A 23365-nucleotide genomic window follows, 5' to 3' on the forward strand; every position below is an offset into this window, starting at 1 on the left:
GAAAGAGAAATAAACAGAAAATCCTCAAAACTGAGACACTATACAAAAGATTTTTGACACACTTAATTAAGTCCTGCTTTTATTTATCTATTTATTTTTTGAGGTGATATGTTAGGAGAGTCTCTGTGTCAAAATAAAATTATACACTGTTATTATCTAAATTTTGTGCTTACATTTAGTTAAGGTTTTGTGTTTAATCAAATGACCACACAGCAAACATGGGACAGGGTAGTATTCTATCCACATTGAATCAGGTATTACTTTGTTTTACACTGCACTGTAACTATTATCCTTGTATTTTGCGCTCTGTTTCGGTACTTTAGATTTTTCATTTAAAGTATCTTGAAATGTCTTGTTGCTAAAATTTGCTACAAACTTGCCTTATCTTAGAAAAACTGTACACAATGCACAAAAACAGTCAGGAACTGGGCAGCGGGGTAAGGTAGTTACAATGGACCCCAGTGTACGCTACTATGATGGGCCCTAAGGGACATTAGTGACTTGTTATGTGCCTTAACTAGCTACTGTGTAATGTTATCATCACATGATCAAATAGAGACTTGACACTGGATAACACCCAACATATATATCTACCAGAAATCATCATCGCTTTTATGTATAGGACAAAAACACCATAGATAGTAGGGGATTACTCTTTTAACTACATATTTTTATACCTTATCTATAGTTGATGTAGACTAAGTATATATTTTATTTTTTGCTACTGGCTATTTTACAAAAAAACCAAGATGGAGATGGATTTGCTTTTTCAATTGCATATAAAGCATATGGCACCATTTTAATTAAATGAGTATTTCTTAACACAGGCATATTTCTAAGGTGGTAAGGGCCCGTTTTGTGCCTAACATATTGTCTGAGGATCCGCTCTCTATGGGCCCTCTCACCCCATCATGATCCCCAGTGCAACTGCCCTGACTGCACTGTCTATATTTAGGGCCCTGGAGCTGAGGATGGGCATTACTTGGGACCCAGTCAATCATTTTTTGCTCTTAGCTCTGCAAGAGGGTTAATTTGGCAGTGGCAATTAGTCATGCAAATATTTCTTTATTAAGTTGTGGCTTTAGGTGTTTCGATAATATACTCAAAGTACAAAAACAGGACAGCTGGACCTTCAATTTAGTGTGAAATTTAAAGCTAAAAATTGCCACCACTAGAGGGAGACACACTCAGTCAAATATGTGTACTTGCCCCCTTCATGCAAAAATGTTAAATGATGTGCTGCAGTGTGAAGAGAGAGGTCTCTTTTATTTTAAATGTAAAAAAAATCTAATGACATATAAATTAATTGCTGCCCAGCACTACACTGTGGTTAATGTGCTATGGTTACTTATATAACCTCTCGTTTCGCAGAGCTTTTATTGAAGATATTGAGCTTTAGAGATCTTGTAAAGTAATTCAACCCAAAAAAGACAGTTCTCATAAGTTCAAGACACACAAGTGCCCTTTATTATAACAAGAAACATTTTTACAGATTGAAAAAGAAAAGGGGAAATACATTTCTTGCAAATTATAACTTTATAAGAGGAAGGAAACATATTGCAGATATTACAATTTCACTACAACCTAATGTTTTTTGTTTTAAATTATAACATTTTGCAACCAGGGAGTGTCTCACAAAATATTGAAGCAGAGACATCTGAGAATGTAGCCAACAGTTCTAACAAAAACATTTCATAATATGCACAAATGGTTGCCTCGGTGGATGTTTATGTGTTACAGAACAGTAAATAAATATGAATTTATAAACCCTCAATATTTATGTATTTTAAATTTTTATGAGAAAAATGTCTCCTAGCAATATATCATATCTATTTGTATATAGTTCAAATTTATTTATGCATAAGGGACAGTAAAATACAAAATATATATTCTGTTCTGTTTGACATTTTAGAGGCCATTGACTGGTGCGAGATCTATCAAAAATTGCATGCTTAAGACATCAGATTTCTTAAACAAAATCTTGCTTACAAGGGAAAAGCGTAATGTATTTACAAAAGGAAGAACACAGCCATAGGCTTAAACTAATAGGAGGGAGAGGGGAAACTGAACTTTCCTTTTCCCTCTGGACAACAACATACACTGTGGCCGACGGGCCAGTTCTCAAACACCAACAGATACTCAAGCCTGTCTTAACCGCCAATCTCCAAGATGGCTGCATACTGTACAACATATCACATCTCCACCACATCTCTACGTATGAATGCGATCAAATCGAGAAGCACAACATCGTGTTGTTCCGTTGATTCAAGAAATGTACACAACTGTAGAGAGTGTAACTAAGAATCACATGATATTTAAAAAAAGGGGAAATTGTGAAAACATACAGGACACATGTTCTGTAACGTCCACAATTTATCATCGACTGACTAGAATATTTCCCACACTTAGAACAAACTGAAATAACACTGAAACTTAAAGTGTGCTATATAAAATGCCCCATAATCACGAGTTTATTTATAAACAAGATTATACAAAAACAAAAATATAAACAAAGATTGAGAAATCATATGAAAAAAAGGCAAAGACTAAAAGTCCTTAAGGAAATAAATACCCAGTGTGTATGCTGCGGCTTCACTGCAGAGAGGAAATGCTAAAAGAAAAGAGTCTCTCTAAAGGACTGTCTCTGTCCTGCGTACGACCCAGCACCTTGGATCTGGAATTTCTGTAAGCAGGCAATGCGTATAAATAAGGCATTAATAAATAAAAAGAAATGAATGAAACACAGGTGTTGCTGTTAGTATAAAAGCATATAAAAAACGTCCTATTAAATCGTGTTTACAGCTTTGCCCTTTTTCTTTTTTTTCCACAAAGAGTGCCCTTTTTTTTTATAAAAAAATATACAGCAGCTCATCTGGGTGTAAAGATACAAGCTTTTTATTTGAACTGTTCGGGTATATGTCCAATTTGAGACTGCATGCTTGTCGGTGGACTTGAAATGCCCTCGGACCAGTCGGACATGTTGGAATGAGGAGATGAACTTGACCACTGATCAGGGGAGCCGGGGGAGGGGGTCAGAAAGGGGTGGTCAGGGACCTGGACCTGATGGTTTGGGGTGTTGTCCATGGGGCCTGAATAGCTGTGCTGGGAGGGTGGGGTGAGAAACTGGGTGCTGGGCATTGACTGGCTGATGGAGGAGGGCATGATCTGGGTCTCCTGCGGCAGGATGGTATGGATGGGCATGCTGGAGTTGCCTGTGCCCTGCTGGAGCTCCGGGGAACTGAGCTCCCCGCTGATGAAGTTCTGGCTGTTGGTTGAATTTGAGTTCTGGTGCTGCAGCTGGATGCTCTGTTGTTGCTGCTGCTGCTGCTGTTGGAGCTGCTGTAGATTCTGCATCTGCTGCATCTGCTGAGCCTGCTGCTGCATGATGTGAGGCTGTGGACCCAGCCTGGTGCTCTGGATCCCCTGGTAGGTTATCATCTGAGACAGGCTGGTGGTGGGGTGGCCATTGTGGAGGGAGGTCATCAACCCGTGCTGCCCTCCCGGGTGCAGGCCTCCCTGACCACCAGCAGCTCCTCTCATGGGGTTGAACTGACCTGGCTGGCTCAGGTTGCCGTGCATCCTGGACAGCCAATCACACTGGCCGTTTATGGCGCCCTGGCCACCTGAGCCAGACACGGGCAGATGAGTGAGACGGGGAGGCAGCGGGTCAAACTGCATCCGAGCCAGCTCCTGCTTGTTTGGCATCACCATGTGATTGACAGATAGGTGTGGGTCAGACATACCCTGCAGGTGGTTTAGGGATACAGATGGTGACTGCTGGAAAGGTGAGGTCATCATGGGTGGCGAGGCCACATCAGAGACATAGCCGTGTGGAGACTCCAACGAGTCAACTGGTGACAACACAGCTGAGCTGTCCAGGAGGTTCCCAGACTTCCCATCCTGTGAATTCTTCTTCTTCACCTTCATATCTTTGCCCTCCTTGCAGCCGATGCCCTTGGCGCTGGGCTTGCGTGCCTTCTTGCCCTGGCCTTGACCTTGGGGCTGAGGCTGCTTCATGCCGCCCAAGTAGCCGTTGGGCGAGCAGAGAGGGGGAGACAAAGTGGTGCTGAGTGACCCTCCATGCATGTGAGGACTCCGTACCAGGTTGTAATCATCCATCAGCCGCACAATATCGTGATGCATCCTCTCCTGTGCAATGTCTCTGGGTAGCCGGTCCATATGGTCGGTTATTTCTCTGTTGGCAAAGTGGTCCAGTAAGACCTTGGCAGTCTCGTAGCTTCCTTCCCTGGCAGCCAAGAATAGAGGGGTTTCCTCCTGAGGCAGACAGAAAGGAGACAACGCGTTAAGAGATTCGCAGAGAGCCGGGGAATGTTGTTTCGGAAAGATGTTTCACTATTGTTTTAAAGAACTAAGAGCAGGAAGAGAGAGACAGATCACTTTTTACCTTGTTGTTTTGCATGTCCTTGTTGGCACCGTTCTTGAGAAGCACAATTGCAGCCTCTACGTTATTTACTGCTGCAGCCCAGTGTAGGGCTGATTTACCTGAAGAGACAAAAAAAGGTTTAGATCTACAATGTTCTTTTGATGCTCTCCAATGATTAACTACATTTATCACTACAGTGCATTGATTTTTAGGCTCATATAAGCAGCATAAAACAGAGAGGCATTACCGAAATCATCGATTGCATTGACGTCAGCGTGACAGTTTATGAGCTCCTCCACCATGCCCTCCACAGCCAGCCTAGCAGCCAAGATCAGGGGTGTAGTGCCATCATGCATGCGGGAATCCAAGTCTGTGGCGCGGTTCCTTATCAGGATCTATAGAGACGTACAAGGGGTTACTCCTTTAGAGCTAAACTTGATTCCATTGACTCAAATATTTGAATAAATGTACAATTTAATAATTTTAACCTCTGGTAAATCTGAGCTTCAACACCATACAGATTATTTGACAGCTCTACCTTTTAGGGCTGCAACTAATGATTGACCAATTTATCATTTAGTCTACAAAGTGTCCAAAAATAGTAAAATATATTTAACTAACAGAAATATAAAGCAAAGAAAAGGAACACATCTTTGCATTTAAGAAGCTGGAAACAGCTAATGTTTGATGACTGTGATAAAGCTTAACATCCTTTATATTTCAGCACTCGTACTTTAACTAAACCAACTAGGAAATTATTCATAGTTAGATCTGGCACATGAGAACCCACCTGGAACACCCCCTGAGCATCAGCTGCCACAGCAGCATGCAGAGGCGTCCTGCCCATGTTGTCCTGGATGTTGGCGTCAGCGCTGGCCTCCAGCAGGCGTTTGGCCGCGTCAGAGCGAGCATATCGGGCGGCCAGGTGAAGAGCGGTTTCACCTGTGCGGTCAGTCTGGTTGTGAAGGTTAGCGCCCTGGTAGATGAAGTCATTTATCACGTTGGCCGAGGCGTCCTCCTCTTCCTCGCTGTTGCCTGTTTCTAAACCTCCCCCGCTGCAGGATGCGATCATCAGCGGAGTGAATCCATCTGGACAGAGACAGGAGAAGGAGAGAGGGGTGTATGAAAGACTTGTGGGTAACAAACTGTATGGTCAGCACAGCACAGGCCCAGTAACTGCCACAGGAGTCCGCACTTCAAAGCAGCAGGGAGATCAAAACAAAGCAACAAACAAATCGAATGTGGATTTGACACTTTTGCCTGAGTTGAATCATCACAGCTCTCTCCCTTCGATAACGGATTCTGATCAAGGCCCCGGCACAGGAGAAGCTTCAGAAGGAAAAGTGAAGCTAGGGGGATAGAGGCCGGGGCTTGCTAAAGCTAGGCTGCCGCAAAAACGAAGCATTAATATCTAACTGTGAGAGGCAGCTCAGTCAGTCGACTTGAATAGGTTTTCTCCTCTTCAAAAGGATAGCAAGCCCCAGATCTTGCAGATTTGGTCGATTCAAGTGCATCGATCCACGACGGGGGAAAAAAAGTGTGCTCTCAAGTTGTTAACCCTGTTACTTTGATTTTTCATAGCTTTTCTTTGGGGAATTTGGCACTTACTACAAAATTGGGTTTTTGCATTTGATGCCTTCATTGGTTTTTGTAATGTGGAATAGAAAGAAAAAAAAGAAACGCAGAGGCCCATTACTGGTCAAATGATTAATCTGATCAGGAATCAGTGTTTTCCCCCAGGCGCCTAGCTTCCAGCCGGCTGCTTTGAAGAAGATCCTTTACCCTGAGGACATGGGGCTTTAGCTACTCCTACATGCACGATTACACACACACACAAACGCACACACTAGAAATGTGAAACATTCGCTCAGTAAAGGCATGAATCAATCTGAACGCACACACATACAGAAAATGTGTGAATCAAGTCACACACAAATAGAAATACTGAGTTGAGATATGAGTCAATCTGCTAAATCTTTTTTTAGGTTTGTGTCTTCCTTTGACCCCTCCTCACAAGTTTATTCCTCCATGCAAGTTGTTAGCAGTATCAAAATGTAATTTTTCCTTATCAAATTGTTCAGTTTTGAAGTATTTCAGAGGTCTAAAGAGACAAAACTATCCATTACATCCCAAGAAAAAAGCAACAATGAGAAAAATGTAACAAATAACAGCTAATTTTGTGTAACAGAAAAATATTTTTTACTTTTTTATATCTGTAATCATCTAAGAAAAGTAATAAATTCTTCCAAAAGTTGATTCCATACATAGTTTTCCACACAATTTGAGCTAACAACTACATTTTACGATATCATCTGTCGTCTTATCTCTAAAATCCTGTAATATGTGATATTTTTTACCAAGTCAAATAAACCAAAATTAGTCCCACATCCACTAATTCTGTCCACATGCATTGGCACAGATCTCCCTACCATTTTCTTAACTGTAAGCATAAAAGTAAGCGTTTAGTCACCCACCTGGTCCTCGGACATTGACGTCCATGCAGTCATTCTCAATCTCACCCTGAGGGGGTGTGGGAGCGATGGAGGGGATGCGCAGGTCAGCGGCATCCAGATGCTGCTGCGTCCACTGGCGGTGGTCCGTCTGGTCGTCCACCTCCAGTATAGCCTGCTCGTCAAACTGCTAGAACAGGGACAATAAGAGGTTAGGCAACTGAACACAAGCATGAGCGTTTAAATTAAATCACAATATAACAAAAACAATTTCAATTGTAAATAGATGAAAAAATTATTAAAAAAATAATCTTCAAAAAAATTGAAAATGCACAATAAAGCCGTTTTTGAATCCTATAAAGGGAATTTTTAAATTTCAGAAGTGGTTTTTTGGAGGAATTGGTTGATCAAGTGGTAAAATAAAAAATCAAATATCCCTAAAAGCTCCACTTATTGTGAGTTATGTTTCCGTTTCCTTACCCTGAAGCGTTTTGCATCCGAAGGCTCGTCTTCTCCCCATTCATTCTGGGTGTCATCCATGAGTGAAATGTCCGAGATGTTTTTCAGTGGCCTGTGATGAAGCAGAAAACCCAGTAAAAAATCCATCTTCCCTACTGCTTCCATCTCATCCGAGCCACTCACCATTAATGGTGCAGCAATGCCGAAAAACAAAAGCATTGATTAATTCCATACCCCACCCCTCTGCCCCAACAAGTCAATTAATGCGCACCTAAACCCGCTATATCATTATCATTAATGATCCAGGCAAAACCCCCTTTCCCAAATTTCTCTGATCACCAGTTACACCCATTCTGACCATCAGAACTAGCCCGTCACCTGACCTGCAAAGAAACAGGTGACACCAAGCACCACTGGTGAATAAACGGAAACTTACTTTAATCCCACGGAATCCTCTCCGACAGGCTCACGTCTCTTCTTCTTGCTGGTCTCTGTGGTCTTGAAACCCTCGGGGAGCCAGAGGCGCCCGTGCTCATGGCGGCGCTTTCGGGCAGCCACCATCCCGACTCCGAGGAAGGCCAGTATCCCTACGCCGCCCAGGACCAAGTAGATTGGGTAGAGGTCCTGTGAAGACGGAGGGTCCACACCGCCTGGTAGGAAAAGGGACAGCATGGTCAAGACGGGGCCGAGGAAGGGACGTGGACCGGCAGAGGATAGACCAGGACACCCAGGATCAGCCTGAGTGTTCGAGCAGAGCTAGTCCGGCTCTTCTTCGCCCCACGCTTCCCACTCCTAAACACACCGCAACCAGCAGTGAGCACCAGGAACTGACTGACGATCCTCACCGTTTGTAAAGCTAGCTTCTACTATCTATTCAGTAATAATCAGAATTGCTAACCACTTTTCATCAAAAAAGAAAAAAAAGGGATGGGGCGTGATAAAAAAAAAGAGAAAAGGGGAGAAAAAAGAACACCACCACCTCCTCTCTCCCTTTTCAACCCAGGGTACCAAGAGACAACTTTACCATTTCTTCTTTAAGAGAAAAAAAGGAGGGGGATTAATGAACTTCAAATTACTGCACGCGCTTTAAGCTGTAAAGACGAAGGATTTATTAGGATTTTCGAGATAACAAAGACTCCCAACTTCTAGCACACTCCCGATCAATTTTTCCCCTTCTCTTTTTTTCCACTAACGATTTTGAAATGATAAACTCCCCCAACCTAAACCCTCAGAGATGCATTAAGTCCTGGTATTACATTCAGTGAGGTGAAGGTTGCAGCAGCCCCTCACACTGTGGGATGAAGTGTGTGTGCGTGCATGTCAGAGTGTGTTATCTGTGGACGTATATGTGTACATGTCAGTGAGAGGAAGAGAGGAAGAGACAGAAACAGAGCGTTATATTGTGTGAGTGGGGTGGTGGATGAGTTGATTTGCAGCAATTAACCATTTTGGAGCCTGAAGCCAGTGGATTTAAACACAGAGGGAAGGATTGATTGTTTAGGCCATGAGATTCACAATTGCACTTGTTCACCACTGCATAACAAATACACAGTCAAAGAGTGTTAGGGTTAGGACCCGACCAGGGAGCGCGGCAGGTACTTTCAGTTTGAGTGTGCGTGGAGGAGCACGTGTCTTATCCACTTGTGCATGTATGTATGGACACTAGAGCCAGGCCTTAAAGGACCATACCAGTGGTGTTGCATATTTTAGCCTTTTTACTACAAATCATGTTTGTCTTGCGTCACAACAAGTCACAATGTAAACCTTTCAGATGTGTTTAAGAGTTTTGGCTGTGTGTCCCCTCATATGAAATCAATTACCAGACTCTTAAAACTTATTTGAGTTGTGCAAATGTCACAGAGAACATAAATCTGCAAATTACTTTTGCATGTTAATCAACTGGCAAACTCCAGGGCTGAAAAATGAAGCCAACGCAGAAGTACCTAAAACTGCAGTTCTTCTAATGGCCACTTGAGGCTGGCTCCAAAAGTGAGTCAATCCCCACAGACCCCCATGTTAAAATACCCAACTTTAAAGAGGAAATAAACATGCTTACAGCCTGATACAAAAAAACGTTTTGGTCTCTATAGCTAATTTCCCCTTCATGAGAACGGTATGTGGGGTGAATTTTTATGTAACACACATGGATCGGCATACGTTGGATACGCAGTTTTCAGCTCAGTGCATTTTATTTTAATAGTTTTTAGCCTGATTTTTACTGGCAGCAATTAGCATTACCACAGTTAAACATCGTGCTAACCAAGCCAGCAGCTAGCCTTAGGGTTAGCTCCACGCTCACGTTCAGATATGGTCATGTCTGGCCTAAAAAATCCCAAATGACTACGGTGGCTTAGAAAGATGAGTCAACAACCAATTGGTGATGCCATGGTATCTACGTCCATTATATTATACAGTCTATGGGTTATATAACTCATATTAATAGGGCTTAAATAACTATGGGGATGGCCGCTTTGAGTGACAGGTGTGTGCCATCTGTTGACAAGCCGCTACCACAATTACAATGTTCATTAAGTAAAATAACCATGGCGTGACCCCAGATTATCAGACTATGGGTGTAGCTGTATTACAGTATGTTTTTAGAACAAGAAAGTCAATTTTAATGTTCTGTATGTCTCTCTAATGAGTCAGACACTCAGCTTTCCCAGTTTTTGCTGGCGACAATTAGCATTAGCATTATGACAGTTAAATACAGCTGTAAAAACATTGTGCTAACCAAGCCAGCAGCTAGCGTTAGGGTTAGCTCCACCCTCTCGTTGAGATATGGTCACTTCTGGCTCCAAAAAAAAAAAAAAAACGGGAGTCAATGACCAATGGGTGATGTCATGGTTGCTACGTCCATCATTTTACACACTCTGTTGTGTTAATACAGTAAAAGATGAGACTGATGATGTTCAAAGATTTTGTTGTCAACAAATTAATGAATCCCATAAAAAACCCATTAAAAAAATACAACATAATTCCCTCAACATGTTACTCAAATAGAAGTAAAAGTGCATTTGTTGGGGACTAGTTTCAGCGGCGAATGAATACACAATTGGTGCCATGGTGAGTATTCCCCACAGCAGGGTATTGTATGTGGAATTGAATCAAAGTATACTGCAGTGCCCAGTCTTATCATGATGATGGAATATGTTGCCCAGAGCCTTCGTGTGTTTTTAGTAGTGATAAAAAAAGTGCAGTGTCCCACACAGTGACTTAACGTCCATTATAAAGACTTTTCAAGCAAGTTTCACAAATCTGATTATGGATTCTAATCCTGAAATGAAAAGAAACCAGTGGATGCTGGGAATCATTGGGAAACTACATCCAAAATATATTCAATTATGACACAGCTCTGGACTTAAAAACCTGCAAAACCTTCAAACATGCTGGCACGGTCTTTTAACTTGCATGTATATTTATACGTTTTCTTTGATTCACGCAGACTTGTATGGAATGTACTCACTAAAAACAGCTTCAATGGTGTAGGGAACATCCAGTTTGCCACTGGAGGCCAAAGCCCCGAGGAAAGCTGCGGCATCATTGGTGCTCTGGAAACACTCAGTAGACTGTTGGAAGCACTGCCGGTTGTCCACCTCCAAGTGGACGACTGAACTGTAGAGAGAAGAGAAGCACATCCAGAGGTCATGTTGAATCAAAGAGTACAGACCATATTGGAACTTATTTTGTACAGTAAATCCTCTAACACTACGCTACAATTAAAGAATGAATCATTTGAGAATATTCATGCTCACCCTTTGATCTGCAGATGATCCAGCTCCCTCTTCGTTCTCTGGCTCCCGTCTGCCTCATCATACAGGCTCCTCTTCACCACGTTCAGAACGTTGCCAGGAACCTCTGACCAAGAATCCACTGAGCGCTTCACATTGTACTTCTTCAGCTCATGTTCGTTTCCATAGTATGGGTACACCATCATCTCGCCCTTGGCGTCCTTCCTGAATATCACGTTGGTGCGGAGGACGTGGCTCAGCTCGCGCAGGAAGCCGAAGGAGTTGTTGAGAAGGTGCTCGGGGGTGATGTGGACCACCAGGACCAACTGGCCCACGGCAAGCTTCTCGGGCATGTTGTTGGCACAGTCCAAGCCGTCCCACCCACACTCGGCATTGTTGCAGCCCTGGTCGCAGTGGCCGTCAGCGTAGTGGTCCTTGCAGTACTGGTCATACAGAGGACTGGAGAAAAAAGGTTGAGTTAGATGTATGGTAATTTAGATGTGAACTTCATGCTGTTGGGTTTCATGACTGCTTATATGACCTGTCGTACCAAACACTATTAGCTTTAGACAGGTTAATAAAAAGCGAGGGTGTCCAAGAATGAAGCAAAGAAACCCAATTATGGACTTATCCCAATACTTGATCAATACACTTCCTCAAATTCTAATTCAATATATAGATACAAACAGCACTCACTTGCACTGTCCCTCCAGATTCTGGCAGTCAAAGCCATCGTAGAGACATCCGGCGTTGTCACACTGTGAATCACACTTTCCGTCGTTGAAGTATCTCCAGCACTGCAGCGAGGACGAGCAGTTCTTCCACGGATCATCAAAGTTGAGCGAGCAGTCCCCGTTGTCCCAGCCGCACTCGTGGTTGTTACAGAGCACGTCGCAGAACTTGTTGTGCTGAGCTTCCTCGCACTGCGGGATGTGGCAGCTGACGTCCACGTCCGACGGCGGCGGTTCGATGTTGTTTCCAAACCCGCCCTGGAACTTGGGATCCAGAATGTGGCATAGAAGACCGTTGAAGTATTTGGGGCAGACGCAGTGGTAGAACGGTGCCTCAGAGGTATATTCGCACGTGCCACCGTTGTAGCAGGGGTTGGAGTTACAGGGGCTGTCGGTGGGATACTGGCACTCGGGCCCGGTGAACGACGGGGTGCACAGACACTTGGGACTCTTGTGGCCGGAGATGCACGTGCCTCCATTGCGACAGTGGAGGCTGCCGCAGGCCTGGGCGTCATATTCACATGTGGAGCCAGTAAAGCCCTGGACAAAATAAAGGATTACAATTTTATTCTGGTGAAAACTTCAGGTCATTAATTAAATTTTCTATTTAAACACATGCTTGCATGTAAGATTTGTGTGTGTGCGTGTGTGTGTGTGTGTGTGTGTGTGCGTGTGTGTGTGTGTGTAGGAGTGTGTAGGTACTCACAGGGGGACATTTGCAGATGAAGCCATGTGGGGTGTTGCTGGCTACAGCGCAGGTCCCTCCATTGCGACACGGTTTTCCCTTACATCCATCAAACACTGTGTCACAGCGCTGACCTACAGACATGAAAAATGTATTTGTTTATTATTTTCTCGATTAATTGTTTGAACAAATAAAATTAAAGTAAACAATATAATGTGCCTGTACATTTTCAAATTTCTTCCTCCGTTTCTATACACTGACTCAAAATGTCTGACAGGTTTCCTCCTGACCATCTGTGTACCTGTGTATCCAGTGCGACACTCGCAGCGGTAGTTGTTGGTGAGCTGGATGCAGCTGTGCGTGCCCCGCGGGTCACATGGGTTGGACAGGCACTCATTGACGTCTCCCTCGCAGCGCTCCCCCACATATCCTGCAGGGCAGGTGCAGTGGTAGCCTCCCACTCGATCCACACACGTCCCTTTGTTGAAACACTTGGGCTCTTTGGTGACTGGGTCGATGAACGGGTTGCAGTCGTCGATGTTGATCTCACAGTGCACACCTGGAGGGGGTGGCAGGGACATGTAGAGTCAGCTTTCAATAGTTTCGAAACATTTGACTAGATGTTTTTGCAAAATTGACCAGATAAATTGTTTTGTTTGTCGAACATAAGGATGCTTAGATATCTTTTAGAGTTAGCTGAGTGAGAGTATCAGTTTACTCCGTTTCCATCTTCAGTCTGCCATTGCGTCCAGTCTAAGCGATTTCTGTGGGGGATGGGGATTCGATTTTGCCTAACCAATCACTACAGACCAACACATCCAACTCAATCTAATATTATTATAAGGCCACACTGATGTATAGCCATGCCAATGCACCTGTTTTGCTGCGGTTTTACAAGTAGAGCGACAAAGAGTACAACAAGCTACATGGTTAATCAATATTCCCCTGTGGCGCCCTTTGGTCATTTTTTATTTTAACCAAGAAATCTCTGTTTCATGTGTTGATGCCAGAAGAATCAGTCAGCTCGAACTTGGTGGAGTGGGCGGATCCACACAAGAAAGCAGCAGAAATGCAGAAGTGAATGCACTTTAATATCTCTTTATTTATCGCAAGTAATATCATTATCGCAATATTTAACGTTGTAGCATATGTTCCTCATATTTTACAGCCCTATTTTTCTTATCAAAAAGGAGTAGACATTAGGTTATGATAAATCCATCCATCCATTTTCATCCGCTTATCCAAAGCCAGGTCACGGGGGCAGCAGGCCAAGCAAAGCACCCCAGACGTCCCCCTCCCCAGCAATGCTTTCCAGCTCCTCCTGGGGGATTCCAAGGTGTTCACAGGCCAGATGAGATATGTAATCCCTCCAGCATGTTCTGGGTCTGCCCTGGGGCCTCCTACCAGTGAGACACGCCCAGAACACCTCTATGCCCAGGAGGCATCCTGATCAGATGCTCGGACCACCTCAACTGACCCCTTTAGACACGAAGGAGCAGCAGCTCTAGCCCGAGCTCCCTCCAGATGTCTGAGCACCTTACCCTATCTCTATAGATAAACTCTAACCCTAAACTGCAGTGATCAGTGCTCTCGTGCAGCAGGGGTAACGTTTAGATAAAAGGATATATAAATGTGGTGAGTTCATTATGTCTTGACATCTTACAGGCCTTGTTGTTTCACAGACAAATTCACAGACTTAAAAAGAGTCACAAATAAATATTGAGTGCTAAAACAAATTCTGAAATATGGCAAAAAGCAAACAAATACACAAAAGTAGCCTTGTAAATCCTGAATCTAAAAAAGGATCTATCTTAAGGTGGATTTTGCCCAACTTTACTGCAAAGCTTCTAACATTTTTTTTTTAAGTTTCTTCTTCTCCTGTCTCCAACAACATGTTGGCTTTCTTGGGATACACCCAATTCCGCTGGCACTTTGGGCTGACCTACAACACACACTCCCTTCATGTGTGAGGGGAAAAATCAATGGCATATTTGACAAGAAGAGGAAAGGATGGAGGCAAGACGGGAGGAGGAGTTTTGCAGACATGCCCCGGCTGCTGTTAAGCCCTAATTAATGAAGCGTGGAGACAAGAGGGAGAGGATGGAGAGCCAGAGTGGTGTGGAGGAGTGTGCGTGGGGTCCACTGACCTTGGGTTCCCCGGGGACAGGAGCATTTGTAGGTATTGATCAGGTCAATGCAGGTGCCCCCGTTCTGGCACGGCTGGGAGAAACATTCATTGATCTCGTCAGAGCAGTTGGTCCCCACGTATCCTGGCATGCACTGAGAGAGAGGAGAAGAAGAGGCAGAGGAGGAGAAAGAAAAGGAAGGAAGAGGGAGAAGAGAGAGGAAAGTTTAATCGATGTCTGACATGAAACAAAGATGGGTTTTTGTTTACCTGGCTGTTTTTCTGGCCTCCATCCTGCCAAGGCCAGCAGATCCTTTATTCCAGAGGAGATTAACATAACCAAGCTGTTTGTCTTCTATTTATAACCAGGCCTCTTCATTAGGACTGCCTACTGTTGTTCAGCTGAGAGGACGCCTCTTTACACCCAAGCATTTTAACAAATTCATCAAACAGAATTGAGTTTTATGATTTAAAGAAAAACTTAAACGACGTGTGCAACTTTGTCGAAGTTAGATGACGTAATGAGACCTTTGAAATGTCAAGTAGAGTGGCTCAATTTGCAAGTAAAATCAACTTCAAATTAAAAGATGATTGGGCTGATTTTCACCGGAGAAATGTCAGCACACAAATATATGTTTCATCAAAATATCTAAAAGTTACTATAAAAAGTAAAATAACATACCTGTTATGGATCTATTTAGACCTGATACATTCTGATAATAAAATACTGCATTGACATGATTACAGACATAAAACATGGAAAGTCCCCTTTAAAATTCAGACTGGTTTCATAGCTACGTTTACTTTGGTGCTGTTACCTTGCAGGTGTATCCACCCAAGAAGTCAGTACAGGTGGCTCCGTTCTGGCAGGGGTTCGGGGTGCATTCGTCCACCTGCTCCTCGCAGTAACTTCCAGTATATCCAACCTGGCAGTGGCAGTAGTGAACGTTCCCTGCATCAAGACACTGACCCGAGTTACGACACAGATGGGCGACGTCGACTCCTGAGTGAGAATGAGACAGTGAGTTTTTCACCAACACGCTAATTCACACTCGGTATATGATATTGTGATTTTAATATGCAATAAGGAGAACGCCGACTTACCTCTCTGTTTGGCTGCCACCTCACAGGAAACACTTGGGACGTCACAGTAAAGCCCCGTCCAGCCTGTCATGCACTCACAACTGTACGTGGTTCCTCTCTGCCAGCATGTTCCCCCGTTCTTACAGGGCGATGAGTCGCACCAACGAACCAAGTTCTGAAAGGTGCAAACACACAGAAATCTATAAAGTAACATTTTCCCAAATATCCCAGAATACTTTGATTTGGTGGTTATCAGGTAAAAAGAAGTATATAAGTCTATAACAAAACTGATGGCTGGCTATGGGTGCTGGTTTAATCCAAAAAAGGCACAATGGTTCCTCCAGTTGGGTTGGATCATGTTCTCAGAACAAGCTAACCATACCAATCTCCAAAAGAGTTTTTTTGTAAACCGACTGAAACCCTGCCGAGGTAGTTGTTCTGGTCCACATACTATTGCTTTTTTCACACCTGCCCAAATGAACCACATCAAGGAGAAAAATGCTCCAGGATTTATTTCACCCAAACAAGACAAGTGTGAAAACGCCTTAAAAATCAATTCCTTTTAACTTTATCCCAGTTTTTACCAAGACAACTAGCCGTCTTTTGACCTATATGACCTATATATTCATCAAATCAAGGTATACTGAAATACACAGGCTAACTTTAAGCCCCTCTCTGTCCTCCTACCTGACAGTTCAAACCGATGTATCCATGTGGGCAGGTGCACTTGTAGGTGCCGTAGCTGTCCTGGCAGGTGCCGCCGTTCAGACAGGGTTTGGAGTCACACTCGTTGATGTCATGCTGGCAGTAGCTCCCAGTGAAGCCCGGTGGGCATAAACATGTGAAGGTGTTGATGCCGTCCATGCAGGTGCCGCCATTAAAGCAAGAGCTGCGGAAAAAAAGAAAAGATAGGAATGTTTGTATAAAATTCAGCTAAATGAGATTTAGGGTACTCTGCAGCTTTTTAGGAAGAAGAAAGCAAATCAATGAAACTCTCATTACCTGAAGCTGCAGGTAATTCACATCTGATTTGTTCAAAGAAAGTTAACTAACAACAAATAGCTTTTTTAAAGCAATGCCCTACTTCATAATAAACTCCCACCTGGGAGTTTCATCGATGATGCTGAGGGAAACCAGTCTTGGCATGTTAACAAACAGCTAGAAGCTCATGTTGAGTACAAGCTACTTAACCTGCTGTTGAAGGGACAGCTGCAATATAAAAGCTGTTGAAGTCAGCTGGAACATCAATGCTCCACCAGAGGGGGCAGTGGTGGACAAGAAAATGAGGACTACATTAATAAGTGGATGAAAGTGAACCTGTTGATCTGAACACATGTCTCACTCACCAATCTGTGTAAATACACACAAGGACCAGAGTTCACCTGTCTGTCTTATCTCTTAAAACAAAGCTCTGTGGTCTGAACGTGATACTCTGAGCTCTTGATATTACTGTGACACTTTGTGATGTGTGATCTGCGTACCTCTCAGTGCAGTCAGGAGTGTTGTTTTCACAGTGGATCCCACTGAAGCCGGGCGGGCAGGTACAGGTGTAGCTGTTGACGCAGTCAGTGCAGTTGGCTCCGTTCTTGCACGGGTTGCTCTCGCACTCGTTGATGTCCTCCTCACACTTTGTGCCCCGGAAGCCAGGCAGGCAGGTGCACAGAAAGCCGTTCACCTCGTCCTTACAGAGGCCTCCGTTGCTGCAGGGATCTGTAGAGGGACAGACAACAGAGGGCATTTGACTTAGATCAAACAATGCTTTTGGAAGTCTTTGTTAAATGCAGCTTTTGGTCTTTTTTCTCGAGTCTACATCATATCAATTAAACAAAAGAAGTAAAGGAAGAGAGACAGGAGAACATACTGGGCTTGCAGTCATCGATGTTGTCTTCGCAGTTGCGTCCGGCAAAGCCCGGTTTGCATGCACAGCGGTAACTGCCCAAAGTATTCTGGCAGGTTGCTCCATTGCGACAGGGATTCTTCACACACTCTTTGATGTCCACCTCACATGTTTGGCCTTGAAGGGGTGGAAAGAGGAAGATAAAGTAAATTTCCCCTTTACTTTGAAATAGAGGTGAACATATGGGTGATAGGATGAGATAAGACAACACTTAGATGATCCCCAGGAGGGAGAAGAAGTATGTTAGAAACATTAATTTCTAGACTTTTAGCATGTTTGTCCATATTTTAACCTAACACAGCAGTATCATTCAGTCAGGTGCTGGTGAAACCCAGAAAAAATGAAAGAGAAAAGGGTGTGTCAAACACTTAAACTCAGCTTTAGAGCCGTTCAAAATGTTTGTCATTTATTCCAGCATTTTTTGCACGTCAGTACTGGAAAAAAACACCTAAAATTGAAGTTCTATAATGGCCTTTTCTCTGGAATATGTAGCAGAACTGTGCGACCTTTCCACTGACAATTAAAAATATGTAAATTCCTTTAGAATGCACAGGTATGCAGACATCAGAGGTCGACTGATTGTGGATTTTTAAAGGCCAATATGATGACGATAGTTTGGAACAGGAAAAAGCCAATAACCCCCAGGGGAGTGTCAGAAATAACACACGACTGTTGAACTGAACATCTGAGTCAAAGTGAATTAATCAATAAATCCAGAACTGAACATCACACTTACATTTTTTAGTTTTTGAGCTATTATATTTCCTCAGTGACATTATCTTGACTTCATGTATGAAGCCTCCATGCAAAACAGTGATAAGAGATGGGCAGTATTTCTGTTAAGATAAGACTGGGTCAAAAAATCGTATATGACTGGAGTGTGTATGAAATGCTGGAGTGCTTTTAATTTGAAACAGGAAGTGGTAGCATTCACTCAGAGCCGCTGTTGTGGTCCAGGCAAAAAATTCATGTAAATTCATATTAAAACAAAGAACAGTCCACTTCGACACAGCCACACAGCAGAAGGGACCTGCTCTCTCTGGAGCTGAACCCACTGATCAGCTGCTTTTTGCTCGTCAACACAACCCTCCCTTCTTCACCTCGGATTGGTGACGTACGTCACGGTATGACTGATGGAGGCTGCGAAGCCATCGGCCACTCTCAGAGCAAAGTTCCGCTGATAACAGAAGTTTGTAAAACGGCCTTTTGGCACCAATTACTCTGCCAAACCAGTAAATGGGTCAGGCTCTGATGTTTACCTTGCCATCCTTCAGGACAGTCACAGGAGAAGCTCTGATAGTCCTCTGACTCCTGACACACTCCTCCGTGCTTGCAGGGTTTGGAGCTGCAGGGTGCCATCAAGGTTTCACAGTTCTCTCCTGTAACACACAAACAAAGAACACACACACCTTTAAGTAAATCAATCTACATTTCTAATGTGTTCAACAATAACTTCCAGCGTGTGATATCATGTAGAAGTCATGAACTTGGAGATAACCCAACCCAAATGGACACAGAATCATCTTTCAATCAGTGCTATCAGAAGATTTTAGCCAGGTTCTGTCAGTGTTAGAGGCCTGCGGAGACATTTCCCTATCTGTTTCCATAACACGCGGCTCGTACAGGAAGCCGGCTCCAGTTTCCGCCCATTGTAAAGCCATTTGCTGTTCTGTGAGACAGGAAGCAGGCAAACAGGAAATGTGTCAAGCACCCCGTTCCCACCCCCGCACAAGCAAAGGCCCTTTATTATTCAAAGTCCTGTGGATTTTTCCGAAAAGACGACTCGACAAATACAAGAAAATTTGCCCTTAGCCTTTCCATCATTATCTGTTTTGTCAAATAATAAGTAAGATGACATGAAAATATTTTCCAGCTCTCTTATCTGGCATGCTTGTGTATGACAGAGGAGCAGAGAGAGCCTGAGGTTCGCTGTCTTTGAGCCCTGAGGAAGTCTTGCTGTTGAACTTTACTCGACAGTTATTTAATCCGCTGCACGTTTTTCCTCTTTGCGCAACACAGGCCGTGGAAACCATCCCAACACAGCGAGGAAATGCCAGAACACCAGGCCAATACGTGGGTGTATCAAATATTTTCAAAAATATTTTCATACCCGTGTAAGGCAGGATGCAGTTGCACTTGTAGCCTGCGACGTCGTCGATGCAAGTCCCCTGGTTGAGGCAGGGGTTGGAGGCACATTCGTTGATGTTGGTCTGGCAGTTTGGTCCTGTGGTCAGAGCAGACAATATATAATACACACTTCAGTTTAAGTTGAAGGTCAACAGTCAAGTGGTGTGGAAATAAATGTGGTTTGAATGAAACGCTATACACAACGCATATACTGACCGGTGAAGCCCATGCGACAGGTGCAGACGTATCCGCTGGTCATGTCCTTGCAGGTGCCTCCATTCATACATGGGTTGGATTCACACTCATTGTTGTTGATGTCGCAGTTTTTACCGCTCCAGCCAGAATCACACAGGCATTTATAACTGACAGGAACAAAAATGTGGGAAAATCTCAGCTATAAATCTCCGTGGATACATTCATGTGCTGCTGGTTTGAAAGAGAGTATTTTTTTGCAGCGTATCGGAACAGTTTGTAGACTGCCTTACCCGTTGATCTTGTCCTCACAGTGGCCGTGGATGCAGGGGTTGCTGAGGCACTCGTTGACCTGGGAAAAGCAGGTGGCATCATGGTAACCCTCTGGACACACACAGGTGAAGCCGTTGATGCCATCGATACAGGTGCCGCCGTTGTGGCAGGGGTTGATGGCGCACTCGTCGATGTTGATGTTACACATGGTACCTAAGACAAAAGGAGATACGTTGCAATATTTTCTGGAGAACTTATAAAGCAACAATTTTCCACTTTGGTGAAATACTATCTTGCCTGGACTTTGCACACCAGGACCATGTTTTTTGTTTGAAATTGTCGCACTTTTAAAAATAAATACAACCTCACGTGTCGATCCAGTTTACACACTGGCTCAGACACTTTTATCTTTACTTAAAGTTTTCGTAACAAGTTTGATTTTCTGCATTTTTCACACCCTTCAAAAGTGCTTAGAGAGTTGTTTTACCAAGAGGCAGGGACCAAAATGTGGCAGAATGTGCAGGACGCGTACATCTGCAACAAGAGAGAGGAAGCAGGCAGAGGAGGACAGCAAGAAAAAAGAGCGGAAATATATGGAACCACTGCCCTTCTTGAAATCTCCCATGACAGAGAGAAGGCAGAAATCCACAACAGTAACAATGATCCTTACAGCAGAGTGCAATTTAATAGCCGGCTACTTAGGTAGCTGCACTGCCAAATGCAAGACGCAGGCAGAGAATGGCGACAATGAAGCAAGGGAGTATTGTGTCTTTTCATTTGGCCTCGCATTAAGAACTTTGGAAGAATTAAAACAATTAAACACACTTGATTCAGTTTGTAAGGTTTTGTGTGAAACAATCGGATGAGGGATTTAAAAAAAATGCTTACGAAAAATACGAACAACAACAACAACATGGTTTTACGGGGGATAGGTTCAGGACAGTATTTCTTGGCAAGGTGATGTGAGGAAGTCATCGCTACTGGCCAAGAAATAGTCCCAATCATAAACCTCCTAACCCCCAGGTAAGCTGTTTGCCCCTGTTTTCAGTCTTTATGCTAAGCTAAGCTAACCATCTGCTGGCTGTAGCCTCATATTTAATGGACAAGTATGAAAGCTGTTGAACTATTCCTTTAAATTATGTAATCACATCACGTCTTTATTGGTGTATAGACGGTGATGTGATAAATGTACTAATTTCTGCAACACCTGTCAATAGGTCAGTTTTGTGAAGTAATATTTTAAATACACAACAGCAGCTCACAGAGCCGCTGCACAATGAAGTCTATATCTCAGTGCAGCCAATGTATCAATTTCCAGAAACATGAGGGGATTTAAGTCCCCCTTTGTCGGCCACTTGAAGCGTTGACGCCATTCAGCCTGGTGCCACGCATAACATAAAGGCAGCCCATTTAGCTTTAAAGCAGGGACTGGCTTCCGAGCTTTTAAAAGCTCAACTTTCAGGAATCTTTCAGGGAATCTTTTCTCCTGCTTCAAATCCCAGGTGACCGTGTGCGCCACAGAGTGTGTGTGTGTCCTCTCTTTGTGCAGGGAGGGCAGCTTGCGGTGTCCTAACAGCAGCAGGCTGGGGACAGGGTGGAGCTGGAAAGTGACACCGGTCGAGCCTCAGAGGAGCGTGCTCGCTCGCTAGCCATCTGTCACCCTCCCACATCAAGACCCTCCGTCCATACATTCGCCCCCCTTCGAATCCTGCACCTTCATTTTGTCTACTGGTCACCTGAGACAGGAGCCACGTTTAACTTAACTGTACAGCTGCAAAGAGACTTTCTTCTTCCTACTTTATTCAACCATTTAGTGTATGTACATATGATCTAAACATTTGTTGTCTTGATTATTTATCTATTTCATTTTGTTTTTTTTACTAAATATCTCATATTCTGATATTACCCGTAATACTGACCCAATATTTTACAGTCTACACATTTATTTGTATTTTTTTCCTATTAATTCATTTATTTTTGGCAGGTTTTTCCTTACTAATCATTTATTTATTATTTTTTCATTATTTTTTATATTATGCCAATATTTATTGCTTTATTTGATTTGATTTGGGAGAAGATGGCAAAGTTGTCCAGTCATTCAGAGATAAAATAGCTGTTGTGTGAGTGATACTCTCACTTGTATATGGACATTTTTAGAAATGTCTGCTATTGTTTCCAATGCTATTTGTAGGCATGTGCTTGTGTGCGAAGGGCTGTCTTGCAAACTTATATATATGTATATAAATGTAAAGAAAATTGGTCACATTTCATAAAATACTGGTATATTTTACAGGTGTTATGTTTGTCATCTTCATCCAATTCCCAACTTCCCGCTCCCTCATCAGGAGGCAGTAAAAAAATGTTACCCTGTAATTTTAGCTTTAGTAGAGAGAGGAGGTTGAGCTGAAACCTCTGCCATCTTCAAGACTGAGCAATAACACGGCCCGACGCTCTGTGACAAGTTGCTTACCCGTGTATCCTGGTTCACATGCGCACTCGTAGCCATTGATCTTGTCGATGCAGGTCCCGTAGTCACAGGGATTACTCTTGCAGTCGTCAATGTTGATTTCACAGTTGATTCCTGTCAGAAAAAAATGCCTTTAATAACCTTTAATGTCAGAAATAAAAGCTATGACTGAATCTCTATGTGTGTGTGGGGGGAGTTTTACCCGTGGTGCCTTTGGGGCAGCTGCAGATGTAGGCGTTCTCTCGGTCCTGACAGGTGCCGCCATTCCTGCACGGCTGGCTCAGACACTCATTGATGTTGGTCTCACATAGCCGGCCGGTATATCCAGGTCTGCAGTGGCAGCTGAAGGAGGCCAGGCCGTCAATGCAGGTGCCGTAGTGGCATGGGTCTGAGTAACACTCGTTAATGTCCGTCTCACAGTGTCTCCCAGAGTAACCTGGAAAAAGAGTGGTTTTCTTTTGAACTGATGGGACACATTTTGAATTACCACAGTCATGTTTTTAGTTTTATTTCTACATTTCCAAACTTTCCACTCCCTTAAAAGTTTCTGCATCTCTAATTTCAGTTTTTGTTAAAACTTGTATACCTTCAGTGCACTCGCAGGTGTACTTGTTGGGTCCATCTGTGCATTTGGCGCCATTTTTGCACGGCGTGCTGGCACACTCGTCGATGTCTATCTGGCAAAGGTTCCCAGTGAAGCCTGGAAAAACAACAAGAGGGTTGTTACTGTGTGCGTGTGTGTGCGTGTGTGTACAGACATG

General features: G+C 43.5%; 1 protein-coding gene across 2 annotated transcripts in view; it reads right to left on the reverse strand.

Moving 5' to 3' along the window:
• Positions 1-1440: 1440 nt before the first annotated feature.
• The window catches only part of notch1b (notch receptor 1b), a 53824-nt gene continuing 31899 nt past the window's right edge, over positions 1441-23365 (reverse strand). Inside the window, exons 10-34 of one of the 2 annotated variants that reach the window (XM_033619168.2) lie at positions 23191-23304; positions 22807-23040; positions 22608-22718; positions 20158-20350; positions 19889-20034; positions 19656-19769; positions 18805-18924; positions 17510-17662; positions 17130-17358; positions 16336-16537; positions 15670-15823; positions 15384-15568; positions 14588-14720; positions 12742-12999; positions 12462-12574; positions 11721-12295; positions 11049-11483; positions 10760-10908; positions 7730-7943; positions 7315-7405; positions 6859-7021; positions 5175-5473; positions 4632-4779; positions 4406-4503; positions 1441-4275 (exon numbers count right to left, since the gene is read on the reverse strand). In XM_033619168.2, the coding sequence (XP_033475059.1) occupies positions 2896-4275; positions 4406-4503; positions 4632-4779; positions 5175-5473; positions 6859-7021; positions 7315-7405; positions 7730-7943; positions 10760-10908; positions 11049-11483; positions 11721-12295; positions 12462-12574; positions 12742-12999; positions 14588-14720; positions 15384-15568; positions 15670-15823; positions 16336-16537; positions 17130-17358; positions 17510-17662; positions 18805-18924; positions 19656-19769; positions 19889-20034; positions 20158-20350; positions 22608-22718; positions 22807-23040; positions 23191-23304 (6011 nt within the window). In that variant the 3' untranslated portion in view covers positions 1441-2895. Of the gene's footprint in view, positions 4276-4405; positions 4504-4631; positions 4780-5174; positions 5474-6858; positions 7025-7314; positions 7406-7729; positions 7944-10759; positions 10909-11048; positions 11484-11720; positions 12296-12461; positions 12575-12741; positions 13000-14587; positions 14721-15383; positions 15569-15669; positions 15824-16335; positions 16538-17129; positions 17359-17509; positions 17663-18804; positions 18925-19655; positions 19770-19888; positions 20035-20157; positions 20351-22607; positions 22719-22806; positions 23041-23190; positions 23305-23365 lie in introns of both variants that reach the window. The other variant, XM_033619167.2, reaches the window with a different exon arrangement.

Source organism: Epinephelus lanceolatus, chromosome 9 (assembly GCF_041903045.1).
Source record: "Epinephelus lanceolatus isolate andai-2023 chromosome 9, ASM4190304v1, whole genome shotgun sequence".
Lineage (NCBI taxonomy): Eukaryota > Metazoa > Chordata > Actinopteri > Perciformes > Serranidae > Epinephelus > Epinephelus lanceolatus.